The sequence below is a fragment of the Camelina sativa genome, chromosome 11, assembly GCF_030686135.1.
Source record: "Camelina sativa cultivar CO46 ecotype springtype chromosome 11, ASM3068613v1".
Classification (NCBI taxonomy): Eukaryota; Viridiplantae; Streptophyta; class Magnoliopsida; order Brassicales; family Brassicaceae; genus Camelina; species Camelina sativa.
The window spans coordinates 29,891,490-29,918,409 of record NC_141890.1 but is presented as its reverse complement, the minus strand read 5'-3'; the positions used below and the strand labels follow the sequence as shown (position 1 = coordinate 29,918,409).

General features: G+C 37.5%; 2 protein-coding genes and 1 pseudogene across 5 annotated transcripts; 2 read left to right on the top strand and 1 right to left on the bottom strand.

Moving 5' to 3' along the window:
* Nucleotides 1-1,074: 1,074 nt before the first annotated feature.
* LOC104728404 (nuclear pore complex protein GP210) lies at nucleotides 1,075-12,661 on the bottom strand. 4 transcript variants are annotated; one of them, XM_087473439.1, is made up of 36 exons: nucleotides 12,076-12,661; nucleotides 11,288-11,553; nucleotides 10,938-11,104; nucleotides 10,641-10,857; nucleotides 10,019-10,365; nucleotides 9,405-9,584; nucleotides 9,185-9,320; nucleotides 8,951-9,099; nucleotides 8,702-8,813; nucleotides 8,022-8,593; nucleotides 7,787-7,910; nucleotides 7,388-7,665; nucleotides 7,194-7,304; nucleotides 6,961-7,023; nucleotides 6,595-6,786; nucleotides 6,340-6,399; nucleotides 6,136-6,204; nucleotides 5,758-5,901; nucleotides 5,547-5,666; nucleotides 5,317-5,433; nucleotides 5,004-5,159; nucleotides 4,853-4,915; nucleotides 4,689-4,759; nucleotides 3,862-4,273; nucleotides 3,611-3,713; nucleotides 3,416-3,525; nucleotides 3,239-3,310; nucleotides 3,029-3,104; nucleotides 2,818-2,925; nucleotides 2,604-2,745; nucleotides 2,463-2,525; nucleotides 2,139-2,355; nucleotides 1,988-2,042; nucleotides 1,801-1,892; nucleotides 1,633-1,693; nucleotides 1,075-1,553 (listed from the first exon to the last, which is right to left on the bottom strand). In XM_087473439.1, the coding sequence occupies exons 1-36, from the start codon at nucleotides 12,246-12,248 to the stop codon at nucleotides 1,204-1,206; spliced, it is 5,748 nt and encodes a 1,915-aa protein (XP_087329565.1). In that variant the 5' UTR covers nucleotides 12,249-12,661; the 3' UTR covers nucleotides 1,075-1,203. The 4 variants fall into 4 exon arrangements, with proteins under 4 accessions (XP_087329565.1, XP_087329564.1, XP_087329566.1 ...); XM_087473438.1 differs by having other exon boundaries at nucleotides 9,185-9,323; nucleotides 12,076-12,640; XM_087473440.1 differs by having other exon boundaries at nucleotides 2,818-2,919; nucleotides 9,185-9,323; nucleotides 12,076-12,640.
* A 5,570-nt stretch (nucleotides 12,662-18,231) lies between these two features.
* On the top strand, nucleotides 18,232-20,191 carry LOC104724406 (uncharacterized; annotated as a pseudogene).
* Nucleotides 20,192-24,694: 4,503 nt separating this feature from the next.
* On the top strand, nucleotides 24,695-26,558 carry LOC104724405 (uncharacterized). The gene has a single exon (XM_010442891.3). The coding sequence runs from the start codon at nucleotides 24,909-24,911 to the stop codon at nucleotides 26,382-26,384; it is 1,476 nt and encodes a 491-aa protein (XP_010441193.2). The 5' UTR covers nucleotides 24,695-24,908; the 3' UTR covers nucleotides 26,385-26,558.
* The last annotated feature ends 362 nt before the right edge of the window (nucleotides 26,559-26,920 follow it).

Sequence of the window (26,920 nt, the reverse complement as noted above, 5' to 3'; positions counted from 1 at the left end):
TTTTTTGTTAAAAAATTTCAAACAATAAGAAATAATATTATTTATATTTTTGTAAATATGATTTAAATACATATTTTTTACATCTCATGTTATTGAAAATAATTTTGAAAACATGTAGGAGATAATATTTATTTATATTTGAATCATATTTACCAATTTTAGAATTTATAGGAACAAAATATTGTATATGTAAATAAATTGAATAATAATGATATTTTTATATAATATTATATAATATTAAGGGTAAGTAATAAATTAAGCACAAAACTTTTTGATGACACGTGAGTATTTCTTCAAAAATGTTTATCTTTTAATATATAGAAGATTTTTTTAAACGGTTTTTCTTTTCTTTTAACTTATATGCTAACATATTATATACGTTGTTAATTAATTTGTTATCTATACATCAACATTAAACACACAAAAATGTGACAATAGTCGTTGCCATCGAGGATTCCTCTCTTTGCTCGATTAACCACATCAGAACCTTAATTCACGCCACCTCCGTTTCAGCCCATCAAACACTCACATCACCGTCGCCATACCAATTATTTCTCGATCGTAAATATCGTAACCGATATAATCAACATCACCGTCGATAGATTCATCATCACCGTTGGAATCATCACTATCACTCACAATCATTTTTGCTACAGGAAATTAACCATTACTTTGTGGGAAAGCTTAACCGCTCTATTGTCATGGCCTTGTGTCCGTGAACCACCACTGTCGTCACAAGTGAATTGCACAATTCACCGATTTGCTTCTCGGGTCATCTTCTGATATCTATGATTTTTATTCAATTTTATTTCATTTTTCCACTGTTAATTTTGTCAAATGCAAAACCAAGACTTATTTATATTTAAAGACTACCAAAACCATAAATGGTAATAGCACAGCTCGAGCTTATAAACGGACCATAATGTTTCCATATAGTCACTTCCCTGGCTACTTTTTGGAAACATCGATCTTGATCTTCTATGCACTAGTTTCAAACTTTATACATCGAATAATCTCCCTTAATTCAAAAACCTAAATAACTTGCCTATATCTGACAAATTACGGATCCTTTGATGACAATTCAATTTACAAATTCTATAAACATTGCTGGCCTCGGGTTTGGTGGTTTACAAACAAAAAGATGTTCTAATCTCTAATGAACAAAGTTTCCAACTAGCAACAAAATCATCATCATCTTAGATTTTACATAGTGTTTTGAGGATTGAACCTTCTTCTTCCTTCTCTTTTGTAATAAGGAGTTTCATCCACTGTTCTCTTCACATACTCCATAAAAGGTGATGGTGTTCTAGGAGATTCCTCGTGGTAAGTAACCACACCGCTTCTTCTTTCTGGTGTTCCCGGTGCTGCAGCTCCACCGTTTGTTGCAGTTCTAGTAGCTCCTGTTGGACCTGATCTATCTATCACTTTCAACATGATGATCGCTGATACAGTCAACACCAAAACGCTCCATAGTATCTTGAACAAAATAGAGTATCCATCTTTAGAGAGGGACTCGCCCGTGTCATAGGAGACATCGATTTCTACACTTTGGCCTGTAGAAAATATTTCATCACATGGTAAGTTGAAGAACTAGAGCCTAATCTATAACCAGTGTAATAAGAAGTAGCTCACCAGTAGCAGGGAGAGTGATGAGGATTCTATCTGTGAATTGCTCTGATCTTAACACATCCACCTGAAAAATGTGAATGAATATCGATAGCTTACTAAATTGTTAATCTTTTACTAGTATGGGTGGATTAGATTACTGAACTTATAGATAGGGTTTAAGTGATAAATTACCTTGTATAGTGCATGCCCTGCGATACCAAAATCTTCCCTTTTGATCAAGCTGATCGATAGCCAACCTTTGTTACGCCAGTGAATTTGAACATCTGCAATGAGTAATATTACGTATCATTTGCATTTCTTTATATAAAAAAGAGAGAAAGAAGAAAAAACTAACGACCAATGGATATACGGGATTTACCGGTGTTCCCCAGTATTGAAATGATGGTCGTGTTTGAATTCGCATCTATATTCAGCTGCAAAATATTTCCAGGTCAAACTCACGTAAAGCACATATAGGCTTTGCTTAACGATACTTTCGGAGATGCAAAGAAAGTAAGAAACATGATAACCTTGTTTGGCCCCGTTACAGAAAACCCTCCAATAAGAAGTGCAGATGCAGATCCCGAAACATGATGAGCTTCTTTGAGTGAAGCACTAATGGAGAAGGACACATGAGGTTTCATGTCTTTTGCTATAGTCATGGAGTGAACCAGATGCTCTGGTGAGTATGGGAAGAAAAGACAATAAGTGTTGCCAGTATCAAGATCCATCCGTGGCTTTGCGTATCTTCAATGCAAGATAAGTAAGAGTCAAAGCAAGAACGAGCATTTATATATATATATATATATATACACATAAATTACTGCAAGTATAGTTGAAATAAGCATCAATACCCTATAAACGGAGGGTCTACTTGGCAGTTAAACATGGCCTCAGGGACGGCAAACTTGTTCTCCCTGTTGCAGTTATATCATCATCAGTGACTAGTTTAATTTATAAATGTTTTTACAATGCAACATTAAGAGATTACAGACCTGAATTTTACTGGAAAGTTATACCCTTCAGCAGGGACGTCTACATTTGTCAGTGTTTCTTTTGGAGAGTCAACATATATTGTGTTTCCAAGTAGCACTGTGACTTTTGTTTGCAATTTCAAACCATGACCTTCAAATGTAACTGTGCATACGCAACAACGATCAGCAGCAAGATAAATAATATATCTTATTGAAAAAGCATGAAAATATTTACCGTGAGCTGAGCCTTGGCTGATCCCTTTAGCTTGGCCAGATGCCACATTGACGGATAGGACACTTCTGTTTGATGTAACCCATTGACCAGAGATTTGATGATCTGCCCCTAAATCACATTGCAATTGTATTAGATTTTAAGAAATCTGTATTTTTTAATATAATGGGGCATTCGAATGGCTTTATCATGTAGAATTGATTTGACATTTTACCTGCTATGCTGAAATTTAAGAAATTTCCTGTGTGAATGACCGGGTTTTGAGGACAGATACGCGCCCCAACTGAAACCTGACAAAAGAAAACATCTGTGATATAGCCAATTGCGACAATCATAACAGACGCATAACTACACGACACTAAGTTATTTTTTACAGAGAATATTTATAAAGCTAGGTAACTCGATTCATGATATTAGTCCTTACCAAAACGTAGTCTGATTTCCTGATATTACCGCCAATGGAAACCCGAATGAGAGCTTTTCCATGTTTTAATCCCTTCATTATATACAGAAAATAGATTGTACGTCAAAAATCTTAACTTTTTAACTAAGTATGTTATATAAGCAAAACATGTCTAATTGAAAATAAGGATCAACACACCTTAATGTAGGCACTTGGTTGGTCATTGACAGTCTTAATAGATACAACATCACGATGATTAGTTTCGACGTTGTATGTAGTAACTCCATGTGCTTCGAGAAAATGAATTCCTATTCAAAACAAAATCAAAGATTAAGGAAACAAAACAAATACACAAAAAAATGAAGCATGCACATAATACTGTGAGAGCGTTACCTAAACTGTCAAAGTAATTTATTGGAAGTTCAAGTTCATCGCCAACAGCTAGATCTATCACGTGGAAAGGGGTCCCCTCACTCTTCATTCTTATTTGAGCAACCTGACAGAATTCTATGTTACAAACACAGTAGACAAATAGAAGATAAATGAAGCAAATAGAATAATAGAATCGAGTGGCTATGCACTAGAGCAGACAACGATCCTCTACTATAACATTGTCTACTATAACACTTCCACATTTATAATACCTCTGCAACCCTCACACAAGCAGCAATCTCAATCCTTCCACTTGTGCGGTCTTTGGCTTGAATACATGCAACATTGTTGCTATCTGTTGTTTTGACACTTCCGCCATTAACTGATATGGTGTCTCGTTCAAAATCAGCCCGAGAACTACAGTCTTTCAATATGGAATAGACAATATTGCCTCTGTGACTTTGACCATCCCTATGCTTTTGTGGCTCTAAAGATGAAGGTAATAGACTTGATGATGTATAAAAAGGCGGAAGCACCCAAGTCATAGGCGTCCCCAGAGAAAGTGGGAGATCAGGCACAACAGATAAAATCATCGACGCTTCATACGTTCTAGATTCAGAGTACAAGCCAGGAGACACGAAATCACATGAGAAGGCAATTGTGACTCTGGTTTTGCCAGCTGATCTGTAAGAGAAAAGATAAGCTGCTCTTTAGAATTTGTTGAGTTGTATAGATGGACGGTCAAAGTTTACTAATCTGCATAAACCTTAGCTGAACAAAATACAGGAATACTAAGCTCAAGTTATAACTAACAAACTGTGTCTTTGGCTTCTAAGCTTGAGTAAATATTAGTTCGAACAATGTTTTACGTGCAAGCTAATTGCACTAGCTAAGCCAACTTCAAAAAGTTGTATGATGTTGAGCATGATGATGCCTTGTAAGGATATTTTAGACTAGTGAAAAGCAACTTCCCTATAGGGAAAAGTTTATAATTATCCTTACCTGAAAATAAATAATAACCATAATTGAACAACGGTTTGCATCTTATTAATCTATAGTGTATAAAAATGCAAGAGCACATGCGATAATCTTAAGTTACCTTCCTTGGACGACATTGACAAAACCAGCATTCTCTTCCGCATTAATGGATGATTCAATGAAAATCAACACCTTAACAAGAAAAAACAGAGCTTTATGTCATAAACATGGGAGTCGGAAAAATAAATTACTATTTATACTGTAATGGTGAACACTGAATTGGACCTCCTCATCTTCAATAGTCCACTTGTATGCTCTGCAGAGCTCATAGAAAGACAAAAGGTCTCCCTGATAATACCAAGAATCAGATTTTGGAAGTGAGAACTCCAGACGAATTAACTTAAGCAGCGAGTTATTTCTGGCTAATGATTCTAACCTCAGGAAATGATGGGGACATAGGCATTTCATGTCCAACGGCCACAGTGTCACTTTGAGCTACCAGCATTGCAGCAGCAGGAATCCCTACTTCAGCATTGCCTGTTGCCCGACAAACTACAGTACCTTCACTCCCGTAAATAGTTGCATAGATTGTCTGGTCACAAAAGAAACAAGGTCAAAATTTCATATCTTTCAAGTCCATATCTTTCCATAGAGCATAGCTGGAATTTTCAGCCAAATTTTGTTCTGCTTAATTGGATTTGAGTATTTTTTTTTTAAAAAGGTAGATCTCAAAGCCTTTTGGCCCCTACCGTGTTGCCGGGTGATGTTGCGTATAGGCGTCCTGATTTTTCAATCTTTGCAACTTCGTTATCCACAGTGGTGTAGTCAACAGAAACATTCATGGTCGGGCCTCCTTCAACAGTGAGCTATAAGTACCAAAATAAAAAATGCTTATCAGACAAAAAAATTGTTATGTGCTACACAGTGACCCAAATCTCAGAGATTAAAAGAAAAAGATTAAATATTCCATATATCATACCGCGTACGAAGCACCAGGAACAAGAAATATTCCTTCTGGTTGAAGTCTTGGTGGGGAATAAACTTCGACTTTAATAGTTTGGCTTACTACTTTATCTCCTGACTGTTGTCTTGCGCTGACCTATTAAAAAAGTTTGCTTCAGATGTACCTAAATATCCTAGTTCTAGAAGAAAATCATAACAGCAAGGAAAGAGTCAAGAAGAAAACCCACATATAGGGTTGTTATTCCCAGTCGTCTAGCAGCAACTTTAAAAGAGGAAGTTGCCACGTGTTCACCAACAGAAAGTAAATCATCATCAACGACATGCTCCACGAGATCATCCTCGATATGCACCATAATGTCCATAAGTGGGTACTGCACTTATTGACAGTTCAGTAATCAATAACTTGTATGAAGAGCTAATAAACAAATTAAGTCATAAAGAGACATCGTATTACAAAATATCATTTTTTTTTCTATTGATAATATATATAATTCAGGTATATTAGATTGTTGTAGCTAGATAGACAATGCTTATTTTCATAATATGTTAGAGAAAGGAAAACAAGAACAGTGAATCAAGTTATCTACAAATATTATGTCTTAAACCTGGGAAGAATCAAAGGTCATCCCATCGTCAATGCCAGTCAAGAGATCAATGGAGTGTGTACTTCCTTCCTGCCGCATTCAAATTAAGCATGAGAATACCATACTAGATATCACAAAAAGCAATGTGGAACCAAAAAAGAACTAAAAACAGACGGGGAGGGAATAGCATAATACTAACGAAAGTGATAGACCTGCTAAACATACCATTATACTTATCTGATCCGCAGATGCAATCTTTATCCAGTCCACATCTGCAACTTTAATCTGTATGATAAAAATTGCATGAAAGATTCAGGGTTCATAAAAATCAAGAGTGAAAATCCAGACACTGATCTCCACACAACAGGCCCCAAAATATTCTCCGTTAGAAGTCATAGTCATTTTCCACATACATTAACAAATCAATAAAATCCCACAATTCTCCAAAATTAGCTTATCATGTTTAGAACACACACTTACCAACGCAAGAGCTGAAAGTGGAGGGGAAACCCCAATGTCGTACACTGTCACGAGTGTAGTTCCTAACCCTTTTGGAGACAGCATCATTTGCGAGCATTGCAGCCCAGATGGGAGCCGTATAACTTCTGCTACACGAGAATTATTCACAACTGCTTCCCACAAACAGCTCCCTCCAGTCATTGACAAATTTACCTTTGGTTGGAAAACTATTGAATTAGTACTACAGACCTAGTTCTGGTTCTCTCAAAAATTGTATAACCAGAGACCAATAAAGATACAGGGAAATGCATATACTCAAACCATCAAATGCTTCCAATGTATCAATGTATGCACCAAAATAAACGCTTGCTAATGAGTAGGATTTACCTTGGCATTAGGATTAAAGAATACCAGGTTGAACTCTGGTGTGACTCTTAGTGTGGAAACCAACTGCATATTCAACCAATTTACAGAAATAAGAAACAACTACAGCCGTATCTGTGATAGTAACAAGTTAATTCAGATAACTATAGAAAAAAAACTAATTGGAGCCTTTGCGGGAATACATAATAAAAAAATGTGGGAGTAATGAATAACAACGAATCTTCCAACATGCATACCTGTAAGCGTACAGCATCAGTGAGAGTACTTTCCGAACCTTGTGGAAGCAGAGTTGAGTATTGGCTTTTAACAGAATAATCAATACCAGAAACCGTGGCTCGAACAGTGCACTGTCAAAACAGTATATGGTCAAAGATATATAATTTAACATCGGAAGAATGAAATAGACGAGGGAATTGGTTAATATCTTTACCAATCCTGATTCATTGCGAAGAGCCAGAAATCTCTCCCAGCTAGAGTTTGTCATTTTTGAGTTATAATCATCATCCCAGTACGCGAAATTTTTGCAACTGCTCAGTTCCCACCTGAGAGAAAGAGTTGACGAGTTTGAAAAAGCTTCTCCAGATTCGCTAATACCAACAGCAGCCACACGGATTATCTGCCCATTTGCCACAGTCACAGGAGTTACACGAAGTCTTCCTGGTGCCCTGTCAGCTTGACTAGCAGCTCTAATCACATCAAGCTTGTTAACTGTAAAATGACATGTATAACCTCAAGTCATGAGCTAATCATGGCATTCTTAAACAGTGGAGGTAAATCCTAGAGCAACTCTGAAAGATCCAACCTATGGAAGAGGAAATATTGAACATACCAGGTTCATCAACAATGAGCACAACAGAGGATGGTAAGCTGCAATGAACAGACAATACAGCTTCTGCCACTGCAGGTAAAGGATGGTCTATACCCACCAGATTCCCACGCAAGAAGACCAGTTTCTGGATGAATTCAAGCAGGGAAGAGGTGACAGCGTCATCTTTCACTTTAGATATCATAAGTATTTGCAACAAATATCCATAAAATAATCACATAGAATGTCAGCAACTTACATAGGAGCCAAGCTTCTGGCATGAAATTTTATACATATTAGCGTGGCTGTCAAACTCATGATGGACGTTAACTCTGCTTGTACGATCCTCCTCATCTTCATACAGTGTCTTCACAGTCTCGGTGAATTCAACATTGCCATCCCACCTTTCAGGTCCCCCAAGAAGCATAACATCAACGTATGTCCCAGGTACAAGATATAGCTTACTAACACCAAATTCAGTTTCTTCTTGTGCCTTATCAAACCAGTATCCACCATGATGATTCCCATCACTATCTTGTCTGACAGAAAGTGGCAGATAAGATCCGATACTCAAAGTTGCTTTCAAATCTATTGATTCACTTAAAGACTTATCAAAATAATGAAACTCTTTTGCCAGAGTTGCTTGTAGAACTGTGCGACCAGGAGACGAAGTATATATATAGGCCCGTGAACAAGGAGGACTGGAGTCTATGCTTCTTAATTCGTCCAACATCATCATCTCAGATGTTGCATTAACAATAACAAAAGAGTCACTCCCCGTCTTCCACTTTATCAATGAATTAAAAGCATCACATTTAGAGAACGAGGCACCTGATATATAAGATCTCCAAGTTAACAATTTAAAAGAAAATAAAGCACAGCAAAAAGAGATATGATAAATAAACAGCAGAAGTAACAAATGATAGTTCCGGTTATAACCATTCAAAGCCTTCATTGTGACAGCTGCTTGCAGGTATGATCCAACAACTGTCTCTACTGGAAACTTTTGCATCATAACCATAGAGGATGGAATGGAAACTTCAACAATAACCTATGAAGAATAAAATAATCAGCACCGTAACAAAGAGTTTGAGCATATGGATTTATTTATGATCCAGCCTCTTTGAATCTAAAAAAAAAAAAAAAAAAAAAAAAAAAAAAAATCTATTTGCAAACAAGTTAACATACCTCATCAAAATTTTGTGAATCAAAAGTCGACACCACCTTTACAGTGGCTATTCCAGGCCTCTTTGCCTGGATAATTCCATAAGCTGACACAGACAAAATGCTCATATCTGAAGTGAACCACTTGTAATCACTCGATGCTTTTGCACAACCTATATTAAGGAGAATAATCATCAAGTCACCATGGTTGTCAAACAGGAAAAAAAATGTCATGAGAACCTTAAATTGGAAACTGACCTCCTGTCACAATTAGCTCCATCTCCTGATAAACAGCAGGGGTCCAAGGGAGTAGGATCTTAGGTATGTCATCTTCACTGTTTAATGTGAACTGCACTTTTTCGCAAACCATAATTTCTTGAACAACCTTGAGAACCTGCTAAAGACCAAAATATTGAACCAGCAGTGCCAACAAATGAAACGAGACAAAAAGGGTTCCAAAGATATCTAATTTTCTCACCTCTTTTGAGTCCTGATGCCCATTGAAGTAAGTCAATGTAGCTGTCATCTCTCCTAATCCTGGTGAGATTGCGTTCAAAATTCTAGAATTTCGCTGACTATATTCAGAGGGAAGTTCATCTGGCAGTGAGAGAATTTTCCAATAATATGAATCGTTTCCATACAGTTTTATGTCATCCGTCTGCAATCAACACAAAGAAAATTATTATGTTGAACATACCTGCAATATTATCTACGATAAATCATTTGGACAACTCAGCAAAGAAAAGAGAAACTTCAAAGCAATCAAATGAACAGCAGTGAGAAAATAAACAGCCACAAAAGACACGTCATCAGGCTTTTCTTCAGTATTAAAGATTTGAATACTGTGTAGCCAGCCACTAGCACTTTCCTCTCCAAGAAAAAAACGCATGCTCAGTATAAAGAGACTCATGACCAAAGACATTGTGGTTACCCTTACAAGCTTATGGACGATTGATTGACAACCTAAAGATAAAGAAACTATGCACCACGTCCTATTGTTAGAAAATACAGAAGCAACGTAACATTGTCACACAAAGAACTGATGCAAACTACGTGTGGGCATGCTAAAAAGGTAAAAGAAAAGAGCAATACCTCAGTTATATAGATTTCATGTGCATCAGGTCTTCCAGAGAAAATCTTCATTTGAATTAGATATTGACGACCAGACACCACATACCAATGCATGGATGATGGAAAAGATTTTGATTCTATAATAAGATCCTCTGACATTGACCAAGGTGATATGTACAAGATAAGAGTATCTGGAGTGACAACATTAATAGATGATCCTTGAATGTGACCAGCAACCCGGGTATCCTCAACAACAACTGTTGTTTCCCCCAAGCTTAATGCTTTAGTCAGACCTAACAAAGAATCTACTTGAGCAACAGAAGAGTTCAATGCAGACCATCTATGATGTGATGATGGTAGATGCACGGCTGCAAATAAAATAAACAATAGACCAATCAAGACCGAGACTGGAAAGCAACATAACATATCACACTCGAGCTACAGTTAAAAAGTAATTACAATATGAATCAACACCACTGAAACATCATAGAACAATCCTGCCAGCTTGATATAAATGTACTAAGGCTGCTCTATACATTGTATTCATTTGACATATGTATCAAGGAAACTCAGCTTTAAACACACAAGGTTATCGAATAACCCAAACATTGCTAAACAACTAATCTCCAAGATGCAGACAAACCTTGAGGAACATTTCCACGCATGACCTTTAACGTGTAACCAAAAGAAGCTCCCATCAAGACAAAGACTGGTGAACGAGGCTCAAGAGACATGGCCTCTGCTACCGTTAGTACTATTTCATCGGCTATATGTGTAAGAGGAGCCTCAAGCAGATGAACTGAAACCTTCTCATGTCCAATTTTGGTTCCCTTCACGACAAACAAATCAGCAAATACACCCTGCAGTTACCATGTCACATTAGATCTCTCATCCATCAAATTTTTCAATTCAGTAATTCACAATCAATAGATATACATACACTATCTTCAAGCTTTTTCTGGATATCCAAGTAGCCACACAGTCCTCCACAGTCAGTCAACGGAGATTCCTTCAAAGGCACATGAGCAAGGTGATGCGTTGTTCCACCACTTTCAGGCATCAGTTTCCACATGAATTGTAGACCCACCAGTGACGAGAACTCGTTTTCTACAGATAGATTTCAGAAGAGCAAAAAAAATTACAGCAAAAACTGAAGAAAAACAGTACATTATATCAAACCGTTAGGCTATAGACGATTAAGAATGTCAATGATAAACTAAAACCCAAATATCAAGCAGGAACGAAGAAAAGGCTGTGAAACGACAAAGTTAATACATCCAAAGCACTAACCTTCATTGTCAAAAGCGCGGACTCTAAGCATGGAAAGTCCATCAAGATCAAGCTTGATAGAATTATGAAAAATTTGAATCCGCGAGAAGTTGTCAATAAAAACTTTGCAGCGAATCACCATCCCGGTCTGTAAATCAGTGGCATAAACTGCAGTTTCCTTTCTACCACTATACGAGGCAATCGATTTCACACGCGCGCTGGTCGAACAATGACTACTCGAATTAAACTCAGGTGTAACTGACAGAATATCATGATGATCCCATGACCTGCAAAAATTTAAAACAAAAACAAACAAACTCAAGATTTGTAATCACTTTATTCACAGATATTTAAATTGAACAATACACAAGGAAACAGAACCTTAATATCTTATATCTCATCATACGTGAGAGCTTTCATAAACGCAGCAGACACAATCTAACAGTACAGCTAAGACTTGAAAAGAAAAAAAAAACTTCCATACTAATAGTACAGAGAAAATCTAAAATCCAGTATCTCTACAATTAGCTAGTATCTCTTGAATTAAGTTCCTAACACTAAAGAACACCCACTTAGCAGATCTATATATAAAAACTAAGCAGCAAACATTGCATTACAATATCACAAATTAAGCATTCCTTTAATAATCATCATGTTCTGAGGAACTTCGAAGCTCTAATACAAAAACCCAGTTAAGAAAAAGCAATCATTCCTCTAATCAAGCTCGTTATAATCATAGTTTAGCAAATATCTAAGCTGAGCTACATTGAACATGATAAGAGAGTTGGGGTTTTTTAGGGTAAAGGTACCATTTGAAGCAGCCATCGCTTCCTTGAAGGCGGTACTCAACTGGGTTCTTCATCTTCGGAGGTAAGAGTATGTTCACATCGGTAATGTGCGGACCAGAACCCAACTGCGATGAAATCTCTCCAGCCGATAGCAACAGAACGAGAAAGAAGAAGCAGAACGAGAAACGAAACATTCTTTGTTTTTCTTTTTTTTTCTGCTACATCAACGCAAACAATAGAGAGTAGTTGAAGACGAAGAAGCTTGTAGCTTTATTGAATGAACAGTGATTGTAAAAATATCAGTGAGAGAGATTGAAGAAGATGGATGAGATTGAAACAAACCCTAAAAGAAGGGATTTTAGAGGGGTTTATGGGAAAAGGGGAAGAAAACTGTGGGAAAGAAGAAGGTGACGTGGCAGAATTCTATTGGTGGTGAGGGAAGATTCGGTGTCGTTTTAGCATTGTTCTGGATTTTGCCAAAGAGGAGAGTGTTGTTCACGCTCCGATGATAGATTTAGATTTTCTCAGGTGCTCGGGAGAGAGAAATATGAACAGCTTTTGGGTTGTTTTTTGGAGTCTTTAAAACAAGCTTGGTCCCTAGACTCTCACGCTTTTTTAAATTCAGCATAAGACTTTTGTTTAATACAATTTGTAATTAAGTAGCATAAGACTTAAAAGAGGAAATTTTAAGGTGTACCAGATAACTTATAATATAACTAGTACTCTAGTAGTAGTACAATTAGAAGTTAATTTACTTGATCATAGTTTTGTTGTGTATGTCTCTCTTCAATATATATATCTTTTATAAGCACTAAGTTTTAGCAAAAGCCTAATTTTTTCTTATCTAGATTAGGATTCATATATCGCATAACAAATCTCAATTCCCTTCATATTTTCCTAATAGATTTGGATTCTTGCCACTTGTCAATTATATTTTCTTCTTAGGAATCTATCTGGCCATCATCATTTTTGTAGCAACATTGCCAAGAAAGTAAAAATGATTGTTATATCTGTATTACTATTATTTAATAGCAATGACCATATAATTATTTGGTTAAAAATACACAACTATCTTTAAAATTTTGTAAAACAACATAAACATCATTATTTTATAAATGACTATTGTGAATGGTAATTTCCTAGAAAATTAAGAGGTCACAGATTTGTATATGATCAGGAATAATACACAAGACATTTATAAACCATTTTCACAAATATTCATCTTAAGTATACCTCTTAAACTGACTCGTTTAACCTAATTCCTTATAGTTGTAAAAAAAAAAAAAAACTCTTAAGTGGTCTTTCCCATGTTGTTGATATATTTTCTTTGTTCAAGGTTGTTTTATTCATCTTCAAGCCACGCTGATCCCCATAGAAAAGAAACTATCAAAAGAGTTGCTCATACAAATTAGAGCAATGCCAATTGCCACCACCTCAAAAATCATAGTTTTTGTGGAAGCTGTACATACAGACATAAAAGTAACTAGTTCATCAATTCATAAGATGATTTATCAAGAATCTCATTTAAATGAAAAAATTGACATAAAGGTTAAAAATGGTGTAGCATTTTGGTTTCGAAATAGGTTTTCAAATAATGATTTTATTCATAGATTAATTTAAAGTTAAAATTGGTTTTTTATCCCTCAAAATGATATCACCATTTGTGATGATTTCTAGACTATCATTCATAGTAATATTCCCTAAGCTTTATTTTACAACCCTCCATTTATTCAACTCTCTACTTTATTTTACAACCTTCCATTTATTCAACTATCTCACAACCATATATTTCACTATCATATATTACTCACTTATTATTTATTCCCCCTATCTCCAAAAGAGAGGCGACGTCTATCTTATCCGTTGTCGTCTTCTTCACTGTCTGAGGCGACTTCTGTGATGTAGATCTTTTGGCCTGGAATGTATCGTTTTATCTTGTACTTTTTCCCTTCAACTCTGTAGACTGGATGATCTGGATTTGATTGTGGCCACGCGTATTGATCATGGAAGCCTGCAAGCACTTGTCGTATTTCTTCAGCGAATCCTAGCGGGTAGACGTGTCTGTTGTGCCAGTGAACTGTGTGAGGACAAAGAAGATTAGGGTCAACTTCAGATTCATTAAATCCATTCAATAATGCAATTTGCTTTGCACGTTGATGGAAATTCCCCGAGGCAAAAGCATCATTATTGTAGCTTGTCTCAACGTTCGCATCATATTTCTTTAGGATAATGATTACTCCGTCTTGTTCTTCTTTGATTGTAGTAATCCTGAACGTGACAAGTATATCCAACTCAGGCTGTGCAAGAACATGTTCTTGCCACCAGGTAACATCGTGGAATAATGTAAGCCATTTGTATAATAATTTGTAATGCGCCTTCCGTCTGGTCAATATGCATTTCGCCAAGTACTGGAGCAGTTGACTTTTATGGATGAGGACCGCAATAGTGTAAAGATCTGCCATGTACCAGAGTAGGAGGTATGCTTCTATAGGAAACCGGCTATAATGAGCAGGGTTTATATGGATGGTGGTAAGGAAGGGATAGGCCGGGTGGTAAGGGAGGCCAAGAAATGGACCCTGATCAAGACCATACCGGTGTATATAAAGCTTTAGAAAACCATGCAGTGTCTCAATCCCTCTGTAGATCAATACATCGTCGAGTAACGATTCCCTTATTCCATGCGGCATATCGGCAATCATTTTTCGCAGATTATCTTCTGTTGGATTGTCTGGACTGAGGGTGTATATCATGGGTACTATTGTCGAGATTTGACGCTGAGTTCTTGAAAGAAAATCTGGGAGGAAGTTGTCTTTTCCTTTGATGTGTTTAACATCGAATTTCCACTGGGAAAACCAACTTGCCCACCTGAGTAACTGAGCTTGTGGTAGTACCTTCTGCTTGAACTGAATCATTTTTGGAAAGGAGGACATGTCCATTTCGATGAGGAAATGTTGGCCCACCAAATGAAACTCAAATTTTTCTATTCCTCTTTTGACAGCAAGTATCTCCTTGTAAGTAGAATGATAATGTTTTTCACTATCTTTGAAGACTCCACTTTTATAGCCACATATCTGTCTTTTACCTTTCTCGTCTTCTTCTAAGAGTATTGCTCCCCAATAGCAATCACTTGCGTCCGTCTGCAGAATTCTTTTTCCTTTTGCTGGGATTTTTAGTGCTGGTAAGGTTGTGGAAATTTTCTTCAATTCTTTTACTGCTTCTGTGCATTTCTGGCTCCAAGGAGGGGCATCTTTCTTGAGTTGAGCAGAGAGAACCGATCTGTGTTTTGCAAGACCATGAATGAAATCCGACATATAATTGACAATCCCCAGAAACTGTTGGACTTGCTTGAAAGATAGTCGTTCATCTGGAAACTCATTGAGTTGGGTGGCAATGTGAGGTTGGAGGTAGTATTCTCCCTTGGATATGTGCATTCTCAGAAAATCAATCTCCGTTTCTCCGATCACCATTTTCTTTTCTGATAGCATAATACCGTATTTTTGTACGATACTGTGGAACTTTGCCAATAATGAAGTGTGGGAATCTATGTCTGGCGAGAATAGCAGAATATCGTCGATATACACCAGCGCTTTTGGGAGGATAGGCTCGAATATCTTGATCATAGCTTTTTGGAATAATGAAGGAGCTACCTTTAGTCCAAAAGGCATGACTTTCCAGTGGTAATGACGATCTGGTACACAAAATCCCGTCTTTGATCTGTCCTCTGGTTTGATTCCAAGCTGCCAAAATCCTGCTTTTAAGTCAAATTTGGAGAAGATTTGTGCTTGCGGGAGTTTTTGGAATAACACTTCTCTCTTTGGCAAAGGAAACTTGTCATCGGTAAGGAAATGGTTGAGTGGTTGATAGTTGATGACCAATCTAGGTTTTCCTCGCACCTGTTCAGCCCGTTTGTTGACGTAGAATGCTTCGCATGCCCAAGGTGAAGTGGTCTTCTCAATGAGATCTTCTTTTTGGAGTTGGTCAATCTCTTTAAGTGCAAGATTGTAGTGATCTGGGTTCATTCCTGGGTGACTTGCTTTAGTTGGGTTGATATCTTCATTCTTCTTGAAAGGTAAGGATATGAAGAAATCTGGATTCTTCCATAAAGGAGATGAGCACTTTACGAGAAACTCCGAATGAGAGGTGGCGCAAGATGTCTTTGCTATTTTTTCTTTTATGGGATTAAGCATCTCCATAGGGTATAGATGAGACACCGTTGTCCAAGGTAGCAGCTGATTTTTGTGCTTGAGACCTTTTGGGTGCCACGAAACTCTCCGAAGACTATGGAGGATATCAAATCCAAGTATAAAGTCCTTTCCAGGGAGTTCAGAACCAAATACTTTGGATTTAATCATGTATCCGGGGAAAAGTTGGATGTATATTGGCTTGCTGATAAGAGAGATATGAAATATCTGGCCGTTGGCTGCTTTGAAAGCGACTGAACATGAATTCCAATGTGAAGCTGGGAGGAGGTCTGGTTTGATGATGGATGAAGCAGCTCCAGTGTCAAAATAGGCAATGACCGGTATTGGTTTATCATACTTGTTTGGGAAGATGTAGATCTTGGCATTTGGAGATGGTTGGGTTAGATACACCAATTCTTCTTGATGTGATTGCTCTACTTTGCAGAAATCGAATGTGTAGAGGTCAAACAACATGAACTGGTCGTCTCTATCGTTTTCATCTCCAGTATCCTCTTCTGAAGATTCATCTTCAAACTCCATACCCATTGCAAGAACTGTATCATCAGTTGGTTCATCATCAAGGGAAAAGATGGATTCAATATCCGAGTCGTCAATATCTTCAACTTGTGCCAAGTAGCCAAGGAGGTTGTCTCTCTTCTTCTTGTTAGGACATTGTTTCGCATAATGTCCCTTCTTCTTGCAGATGTAACATCTGTCTGATTTTTTGAAACCTCTTTGAGTTTTCTTCCTGAAGAATTTCCATTTCTTTCTAGAAGATAACTTTGGATATTTCTTCTGCCACTTGCTTCTATAGCTTTTTTCTTTTCCATGACTTGTAGAACAATGGCATTTCTTTTCTCTGCATTTGATACTGAGTTTCGGCCGATCACATGCTTTTCCTAGAAGTTTTCCTTGTTCCTGAAGCTGTTTGAAAAACTTCTGGTGGTTGCATAGCTTTTCAAGGGCTGCCAGAGAAATTTGATATATTTCTCCGAGTGAAGCTTGATTGAGAGGCATATTCTTGGGAGACAATACCCTTGACGTTTCATTTCCAAGTGGTTCTGGAAGTGAATTCAGGTACGCCTGTTTGAGGTTGACATCATCTATTCCATTTAGGGCATAGAATCTCTTTGACATCCGCTCATAATGTCTTTCAAGATCCTTCCTCTTGAAGGAACAACATCTCATCCATGGCAGTCTAAACTCTAGCTCTTCTCTTCCAGAAAGGTAATACGCCATAACGTTGTCTTCTACCATGCTAGTATGAAAGTATGCTCTGTGGTTGCCATATTAATGGATCCTCCACATCAGAAATCTAACTATGCTAAGAAAAAACGGTATGGAGAAAAATTTCTATGAGGTTGTAATGCTCGAAGTACCTTGAGGCTTTTAATGTTGCAATAGTTTTGCCTCGGTTTGCGTAGCTAAGCACCTCTTGATTGATTTCTCTATATTCGTAGTAGGTAAAATAAAACAGGGAGACAACTTATGGACTGTTATTACTTCAATGGTTAGAAGAGAGTTATAGTATTTTGTCTTGGTTTCTGGTCCTATCTTATATTATGGAAAGTTCATCTTCTTTGTCTAAAACCCCTTCTTTTTGACGATCAACTTCTAAAAAGATTGATTACTTATATGAAGTAGAGTATGTGAGTGATGATAGCAAAGTTCCTATTACCCAACTCCCATTACTTAATCCTTACAAAGCTTTCACCAAACCAAATTCCACTTTTCCAAAAGTCATTCGCCAGGTGTTTGTCCCTAACAAACATAATGCAAAGGAGCTTGTTCTAGCCTCTCCGTTGGAACAACACCTTATCCCGGCGACAGAAACAGAACAGATGATTCCCCTCAGAATCAATGAAGGCATGATACATCATTGGCGAACTCAAGGATATACTCATCTTCACTATGGAGCAATACGTTTGGCGCTAACACTCCATGGCAGAAAAGGCTTACCAGTTGTAGCACGGGTAGCTCTCCTTGACACCCGATACAAGGAATATCAGCATGCTTGTATTGCAACTATCCAGACAACACTAAACGCTGGCACTGTTTTCGTCACCCTCTTCCCAAATTTCAACGTGGCATTGGAAGACCCTCAAATATATCAGAACATGCAAATCCAGCTGCAAATCACAGGCGCTCCACAGATTGGAAACACATATGCGGCAACACTTCACCATCAAATGGCGTACAGAGTCCAAAATCATGCAATGGACTTAAGTCTCCCAAGAGACACTGAAGATGCACTACTCATACAATTGGAGTCACAGCATAGCCCGTCGTGCATCCATATTCCTAGACAGATTCCTAGAGATGAGCTTGTCAAGTTACTTCCAGAATCATGGGTTACCAATTACGAAAAACTCCATGACCGGAGTACCCCAATACAATCGGTGGACTCTTCTATTCATAGGAGAAAAGATGGAGCTGTAGAGATTGCCTTCAAGCAACAAGAAGAAAAGTCAAGACCAACGACTTTCTGCACAGAAATCAATACAATTACTCCTTTTGAAGACACTCAAACCTTGGAGATCAATCCACGTTTAGATGGTGTTCCGATCTCATCCTTTGATTCGTTGGGAGATCCCATTTACTCTTTCCAAGATGAAACAGGCCACAAATTCTTTGATGTTTGCGATTGCCAACACTGTCAGATGAATAGTTCTGATGATGATGACACCCCAAGGTGTAGGAGAAAAAAGAAAACTTCACAACAAATTCTCAAAGAACGATTTGAGTCTGGAGATCCACAAGTTGGCCTTCTCGGAGAACCAAGTGGCAAGAATTTTGAATACTATGTATTGTATTCAGGTGGCTCAACTCCCACAACACCTGAAAAAGAAGAGGTACAACTAAGTTACATGTTCGGACCCCCATCCCAGCAGGATTCACCATTTCCATCCAAGGAGTTTGAAGAAAGCAATATAAAGCACTCATGGAAAATCCGGAATCCAAATGTTAAGAATCCAGATGGTTCAGTAAAGCAGATCAGTGCCGCAGAAGCAACGTTAAACTGGCAGTCGGAGAACACCTTAACCCAAAACCATCTATTAAGCCAGATTGACAAAAAGGTAACCATCATGGACCTTTCCATTAAAGAACTCACCAAAAAGATAATCTCTCTCCACCAAGAACTTCTCCACCTTGCAACTACTGTCTCCATGAACTCTCCCCTCATGTTCCAAAAAGAGTCGGAGCTAAAGTCCCTTAAAGCTCAATTACACTCCTTACAAAACCAACCCAAAACTCAACCACCAACTCCATATGACCTTTTTACACCATATCCCATCTACACACCACCTTACACAGCCCAAACACAACCTTTATCTTTTTCCCAAGACCCAAGTATTTTTGGAGCATCCTCCTTCTTACCAACAAAAGTTCTCTATGAACAACAGTCTACCAAAAAGAAAAAACCAACAGAAAAAAGACTAGGGAAGGAAGCCATACTTGAACCACCCAAACCGATTACCGAGACATCAAAATCTCAGGACCAACCCGAAGCCAGCAAAATGCAATTCATGGTGGAGCACGCTAATCCAATCACTGTTTTTCTCGAGAAGGTCGCAAAACAAGAAAAAAGACTTTCTCAAGGAAGTATGATGAATAAGGTACCAACAACATTAAAAGATGAGAATGATGAGGCCATGATCCCACATTTTATGATGGCTTCACCTACTGTGGTTGAAGAAGACATAGAGAGTGAAGGTGGAAACGTATATAAAGAAACCCAAGAAACTGGACGAGATCAGACAGAAGGAAACCCGCGGTTTAGTACAGAACCACATAAGGTTTTCTCTTTTGATGATGTTCCCCCTTCAAAATGGCGTGACAAAGTATATGAGATGCATGCATGGCTAACAGAACAACAACTTAACCCAGGAGCCACTTTACCTACATCGATTGATAAACTGGTGGCTAAATTCCAAGGACGTCTCAGGCAATGGTAGATAAGCCTAGGTCAATATCGACAATTACAAATCCGACAATCTCCAACAATCGATGCTTTGGTGGGACACATTCATAATGAATTTCTCGGCACATGGGATCACTATACTATCCAAGCAAGAGAAGAATATCTTAGCATGAGATGATGTTCCTTCAAGAGGAAGGATCTTGAAAGACATTATGAGCGGATGTCAAAGAGATTCTATGCCCTAAATAGAATAGATGATGTCAACCTCAAACAGGTGTACCTGAATTCACTTCCAGAACCACTTGGAAATGAAACGTCAAGGGTATTGTCTCTCAAGAATATGCCTCTCAATCAAACTTCACTCGGAGAAATATATCAAATTTCTCTGCCAGCCCTTGAAAAGCTATGCAACCACCAGAAGTTTTTCAAACAGCTTCAGGAACAAGGAAAACTTCTAGGAAAAGCATGTGATCGGCCGGAACTCAGTATCAAATGCAGAGAAAAGAAATGCCATTGTTCTACAAGTCATGGAAAAGAAAAAAGCTATAGAAGCAAGTGGCAGAAGAAATATCCAAAGTTATCTTCTAGAAAGAAATGGAAATTCTTCAGGAAGAAAACTCAAAGAGGTTTCAAAAAATCAGACAGATGTTACATCTGCAAGAAGAAGGGACATTATGCGAAACAGTGTCCTAACAAGAAGAAGAGAGAGAACCTCCTTGGCTACTTGGCACAAGTTGAAGATATTGATGACTCGGATATTCAATCCATCTTTTCCCTTGATGATGAACCAACTGATGATACAGTTCTTGCAATGGGTATGGAGTTTGAAGATGAATCTTCAGAAGAGGATACTGGAGATGAAAACGATAGAGACGACCAGTTCATGTTGTTTGACCTCTACACATTCGATTTCTGCAAAGTAGAGCAATCACATCAAGAAGAATTGGTGTATCTAACCCAACCATCTCCAAATGCCAAGATCTACATCTTTCCAAACAAGTATGATAAACCAATACCGGTCATTGCCTATTTTGACACTGGAGCTGCTTCATCCATCATCAAACCAGACCTCCTCCCAGCTTCACATTGGAATTCATGTTCAGTCGCTTTCAAAGCAGCCAACGGCCAGATATTTCATATCTCTCTTATCAGCAAGCCAATATACATCCAACTTTTCCCCGGATACATGATTAAATCCAAAGTATTTGGTTCTGAACTCCCTGGAAAGGACTTTATACTTGGATTTGATATCCTCCATAGTCTTCGGAGAGTTTCGTGGCACCCAAAAGGTCTCAAGCACAAAAATCAGCTGCTACCTTGGACAACGGTGTCTCATCTATACCCTATGGAGATGCTTAATCCCATAAAAGAAGAAATAGCAAAGACATCTTGCGCCACCTCTCATTCGGAGTTTCTCGTAAAGTGCTCATCTCCTTTATGGAAGAATCCAGATTTCTTCATATCCTTACCTTTCAAGAAGAATGAAGATATCAACCCAACTAAAGCAAGTCACCCAGGAATGAACCCAGATCACTACAATCTTGCACTTAAAGAGATTGACCAACTCCAAAAAGAAGATCTCATTGAGAAGACCACTTCACCTTGGGCATGCGAAGCATTCTACGTCAACAAACGGGCTGAACAGGTGCGAGGAAAACCTAGATTGGTCATCAACTATCAACCACTCAACCATTTCCTTACCGATGACAAGTTTCCTTTGCCAAAGAGAGAAGTGTTATTCCAAAAACTCCCGCAAGCACAAATCTTCTCCAAATTTGACTTAAAAGCAGGATTTTGGCAGCTTGGAATCAAACCAGAGGACAGATCAAAGACGGGATTTTGTGTACCAGATCGTCATTACCACTGGAAAGTCATGCCTTTTGGACTAAAGGTAGCTCCTTCATTATTCCAAAAAGCTATGATCAAGATATTCGAGCCTATCCTCCCAAAAGCGCTGGTGTATATCGACGATATTCTGCTATTCTCGCCAGACATAGATTCCCACACTTCATTATTGGCAAAGTTCCACAGTATCGTACAAAAATACGGTATTATGCTATCAGAAAAGAAAATGGTGATCGGAGAAACGGAGATTGATTTTCTGGGAATGCACATATCCAAGGGAGAATACTACCTCCAACCTCACATTGCCACCCAACTCAATGAGTTTCCAGATGAACGACTATCTTTCAAGCAAGTCCAACAGTTTCTGGGGATTGTCAATTATATGTCGGATTTCATTCATGGTCTTGCAAAACACAGATCGGTTCTCTCTGCTCAACTCAAGAAAGATGCCCCTCCTTGGAGCCAGAAATGCACAGAAGCAGTAAAAGAATTGAAGAAAATTTCCACAACCTTACCAGCACTAAAAATCCCAGCAAAAGGAAAAAGAATTCTGCAGACGGACGCAAGTGATTGCTATTGGGGAGCAATACTCTTAGAAGAAGACGAGAAAGGTAAAAGACAGATATGTGGCTATAAAAGTGGAGTCTTCAAAGATAGTGAAAAACATTATCATTCTACTTACAAGGAGATACTTGCTGTCAAAAGAGGAATAGAAAAATTTGAGTTTCATTTGGTGGGCCAACATTTCCTCATCGAAATGGACATGTCCTCCTTTCCAAAAATGATTCAGTTCAAGCAGAAGGTACTACCACAAGCTCAGTTACTCAGGTGGGCAAGTTGGTTTTCCCAGTGGAAATTCGATGTTAAACACATCAAAGGAAAAGACAACTTCCTCCCAGATTTTCTTTCAAGAACTCAGCGTCAAATCTCGACAATAGTACCCATGATATACACCCTCAGTCCAGACAATCCAACAGAAAATAACCTGCGAAAAAAGATTGCCGATATGCCGCATGGAATAAGAGAATCGTTACTCGACAATGTATTGATCTACAGAGGGATTGAGACACTACATGGTTTCCTAAAGCTTTATATACACCGGTATGGTCTTGATCAGGGTCCATTTCTTGGCCTCCCTTACCACCCGGCCTATCCCTTCCTTACCACCATCCATATAAACCCTGCTCATTATGGCCGGTTTCCTATAGAAGCATACCTCCTACTTTGGTACATGACAAATCGTTACACTATTGCAGTCCTCATCCACAAAAGTCAACTACTCTAGTACTTGGCGAAATGCATACTGACTAGACGAAAGGCGCATTACAAATTACTATACAAGTGGCTCATATTATTCCATGATGTTACCTGGTGGCAAGAACATGTTCGTGCACAGCCTGAGTTGGATATACTTGTCACGTTCAGGATCACTATAATCCAAGAAGAACAAGACGGAGAAATCATTATCCTAAAAAAATATGATACGAACGTTGAGACAAGCTACAATAACGATCTAAGTATCCTTGGATTTCCTAAAGACTCAGTCCCAATGCACAGCACAAACTACCCAAGCGATGACTTAGGACATCTAATTTTTAGGAACATATTTTAAAAAATTCTGGTTTTTTACCTAAAAAGAAAAATATCAGAGGACATTTTATTATGAGTAATTTTTATTGGATTTTTTTACCATGTTTGTGGACTTTAAGTTAACCAAAATATTTATCAATATAAAGTTATATATTGTCTATTGTTCATAAATTTAATAGTGATATTTTGGTTTCCAAAGATAACTTAGTATGATTGTAGTTTTTACAAACGGTATATGTATATGGGATTTTTAAATGATTTTGTAACATAAAATTTTATTTTATTTGTATATAAAAAATAGAATGGCATTTTTTTTTTGTCTAGGAACTTAAATATGTCAGACCGGCTCTAAAAAGACCGATATAGCAAATAATAAAATAACAAACACAAAAGTAACATTTTTTAATTGAAAATAAGTTATAATACACGAACTTGACATAAAGCGTTTTAAATATTTTATATTTTATTTGGTGATTATGTCACCAAGTTTTTGTTTGAGGAAGTTTTTTCGTATTTATTTTATCAAACAAAATTTGCGAGGTTTTAAATTAAACACATTAAAGAAGTATTGAGCCATTTTCTTTACTTATAGAAATTGACAACAAAATTGTTTACTTACACACAAACACACGTAAAATTACTTAATTCACGCACTTGTCCTCGTATTTAAGTAAGAAAGGTAGCTTTATCTTTTCTTTAACGACATTTCCATTTTATCTTTAACGACAACTCAACCCTTAAAACAAAAAAGCACCTAACTCCTTATATTTCACCTAATTATTAAAACTGAAGAAAATAAATTATTAATTTCACAAAGTAATAAACATATTTTTGACTTAAGTGAAAGGTTGGTTCTTCTCCCTCAGTTGATTTAAGACCCATAGATTCCCTTTTTCTTTAGTTATTTATTTGGATAAATTATAATATTTGATTCTTTACAATGTCAACAAAAAGAAATAAAAGAAAAACTACTTTATCTGATAATTCTGATTGGATAATTAAATATGCTAACGTTAAAGAAAAAAAAACCTAACTAAATGCTAGATTGAAGACTTTACGTTATTATAAATCTTTTTTTTTGGTTAAAAATATAAATGTGATTATAAATATATTACAAATTTAATGCTATTAAATGTAAGAATTTTTCATACGACAAACACAACTCAACTTATCAAATTCTTTTTTCTTTTTGCCGTCTCTTGCGTGACTCAAGAATCAAACAACAACACAAGTGTCAAGAACCAGAGCCACGAAGAAGAAGAAGAAGAAGAAAAGTCTCATCATCTTCTTCTTTCGATTCCGATTTCTCCCAAAAAATGGATGAAGTTTTATTCGATGAGATTCTCGGCGAGATATTTACAAGACTGCCATCGTCTTCTTCCTCTTTCTCATCGTTACCTTCTTTCGAATCGGTTCCTCTTGTCTCAAAGCGATGGCTCCGTCTTTACAGAGCAACAAAGACTTCCATGTCTTTACAATTCAGTCCTCACGACGGTTCTGTGATTACCCTTTTGCCCTCTATCCTCCGTAACCGTCCTTCTCTCTCTTCCCTCTCTCTCTGCTTCCCTGTCACCATCAAAACCACAATCACTAACCCAATTTGTTCTTATAATGAGTATCACACGAGTTTCAACGATGAGCTCATCTCAATCATATCTTCTTGCTGCTTCAACCTCAGAGATTTCAGTTTCTTGTTCGGTCCGATCTCTTCATCATCTTTGCTTCCTCTCTCTACTTCTTTATCTCTCACTTCTCTATCCATCAAACTTTGGAAACAACAGAACTCAGATTTCACCTGGATTGCTCTGTTTTCATCTCTCAAGGAGTTATCAATCGATGTTCACACAAGAGATCCTTCATCTTCCGGGTCTAATACTAACCCGGAAGTTGTAGAATTGGGTTTGGAATCGGTTTCTTTATCCGGAATCCAATCTGATGATGATGGAGTTAACTGGTTATGGAAGAGTTGCAGAAAGTTAAAGAAACTGAAACTGAAACGTTGCGGAAGCATTGGAGAAACAGAGTTTTTAGGGCTGTGTTTGATGAACGTGGAAGAGATTGAGTTAATAACGTGTAGGAGTGTGGTTGATGTGGTCTTGCTGAAAGTTACAGAGTTTTGTGAGTCTTTGAAGTCTCTGTTGATACATGATGGTGGAAGCAAAGATGGGTTGGTTCACTTCATGAACAATGCTACATGTTTTGATACTTTGGAAAGACTCGATTTGCGTCTACCTATGGATTTGACCGATGATCATCTTGTCTCTCTCGCTACCAATTTCAAGTCTCTGTCTAGTATCAGGCTTACAAGCGGCACTTTTGTGTCTGGTTTGAGTCTAAAGATGTTGGCTCTAAGCTTTAGTTCGAGTCTTGAAGAGCTTTCATTGCTTAGCTGCAACGCGATTGAACGAGAGCGTGGTTTGTTGGCGACGTTAGGACAGCATTTGAGAAGGTTGAGGAAACTAGATCTGACTCGGAACGAGTGGTTGTTCGACAAAGAAGTTGTTTCGATGCTGGCTTCTTGCAATGGTTTGGTTGAGTTGAATCTGAGAGATTGTAAGCATTTGACAGATGCGGTGTTGGTTGCTTTGAACAAACACTGTGTGAAGTTGAAGACTTTAGACATCGTAGGTTGTCGGTTGATGGGGCCTGGTGATGTGGAGGCTTTTGTGATGAACTCGTCACAATGGTTGAAGAAGCTTGTGGTTGAAAAGAACCAGACTACAGAGGCTACACTCAACTTGGCTTCGAGTAAGCTAATTGAAACTGTTGTGTTCCCTTCTCTTGTTTGGTAGTCTCAGTTGGATTGGTGTTTGAATAAAGGAAAGGCCTAATAATGCGATGTGGCATTCTAATAAATTAGGGGATTTATTTAAGTTATCGTCTTTATGGAATAATGCAAAAGGAAAGTTGTAATAAACTCTTGTGGAATTTGCAAAAGGAAAATAATTTATTTGTGTTTTACAATATTTTAAAGACCGTTTTTATAAAGCATACGATTTGATAATACAAAAATACAAAAACTGTATACAAAGTCGAGTTCCTAACTAAAATTATATGTGAGGGTCTGTCCAAAGGCTTATAAGATTGATTTTGAATTCAACAAAAGGCAAATGATTCTCTTAAATTTTAGAAAGATGCTCTTTGATCTTTGTATCTCTGTAAGCAGTTTGTAAGTTGTACTCAAATTTGGGCTCTATGATTATATTGGGATTTTGGCCATGAAAAAAGCTAAGTTCAAACCAATATATACTAGAATTTGAATTTTACAGGCTATATCTTTTGTAAAGTTATAAACTCTATATCTTTTGTAAAATTATAAACTCTTTGT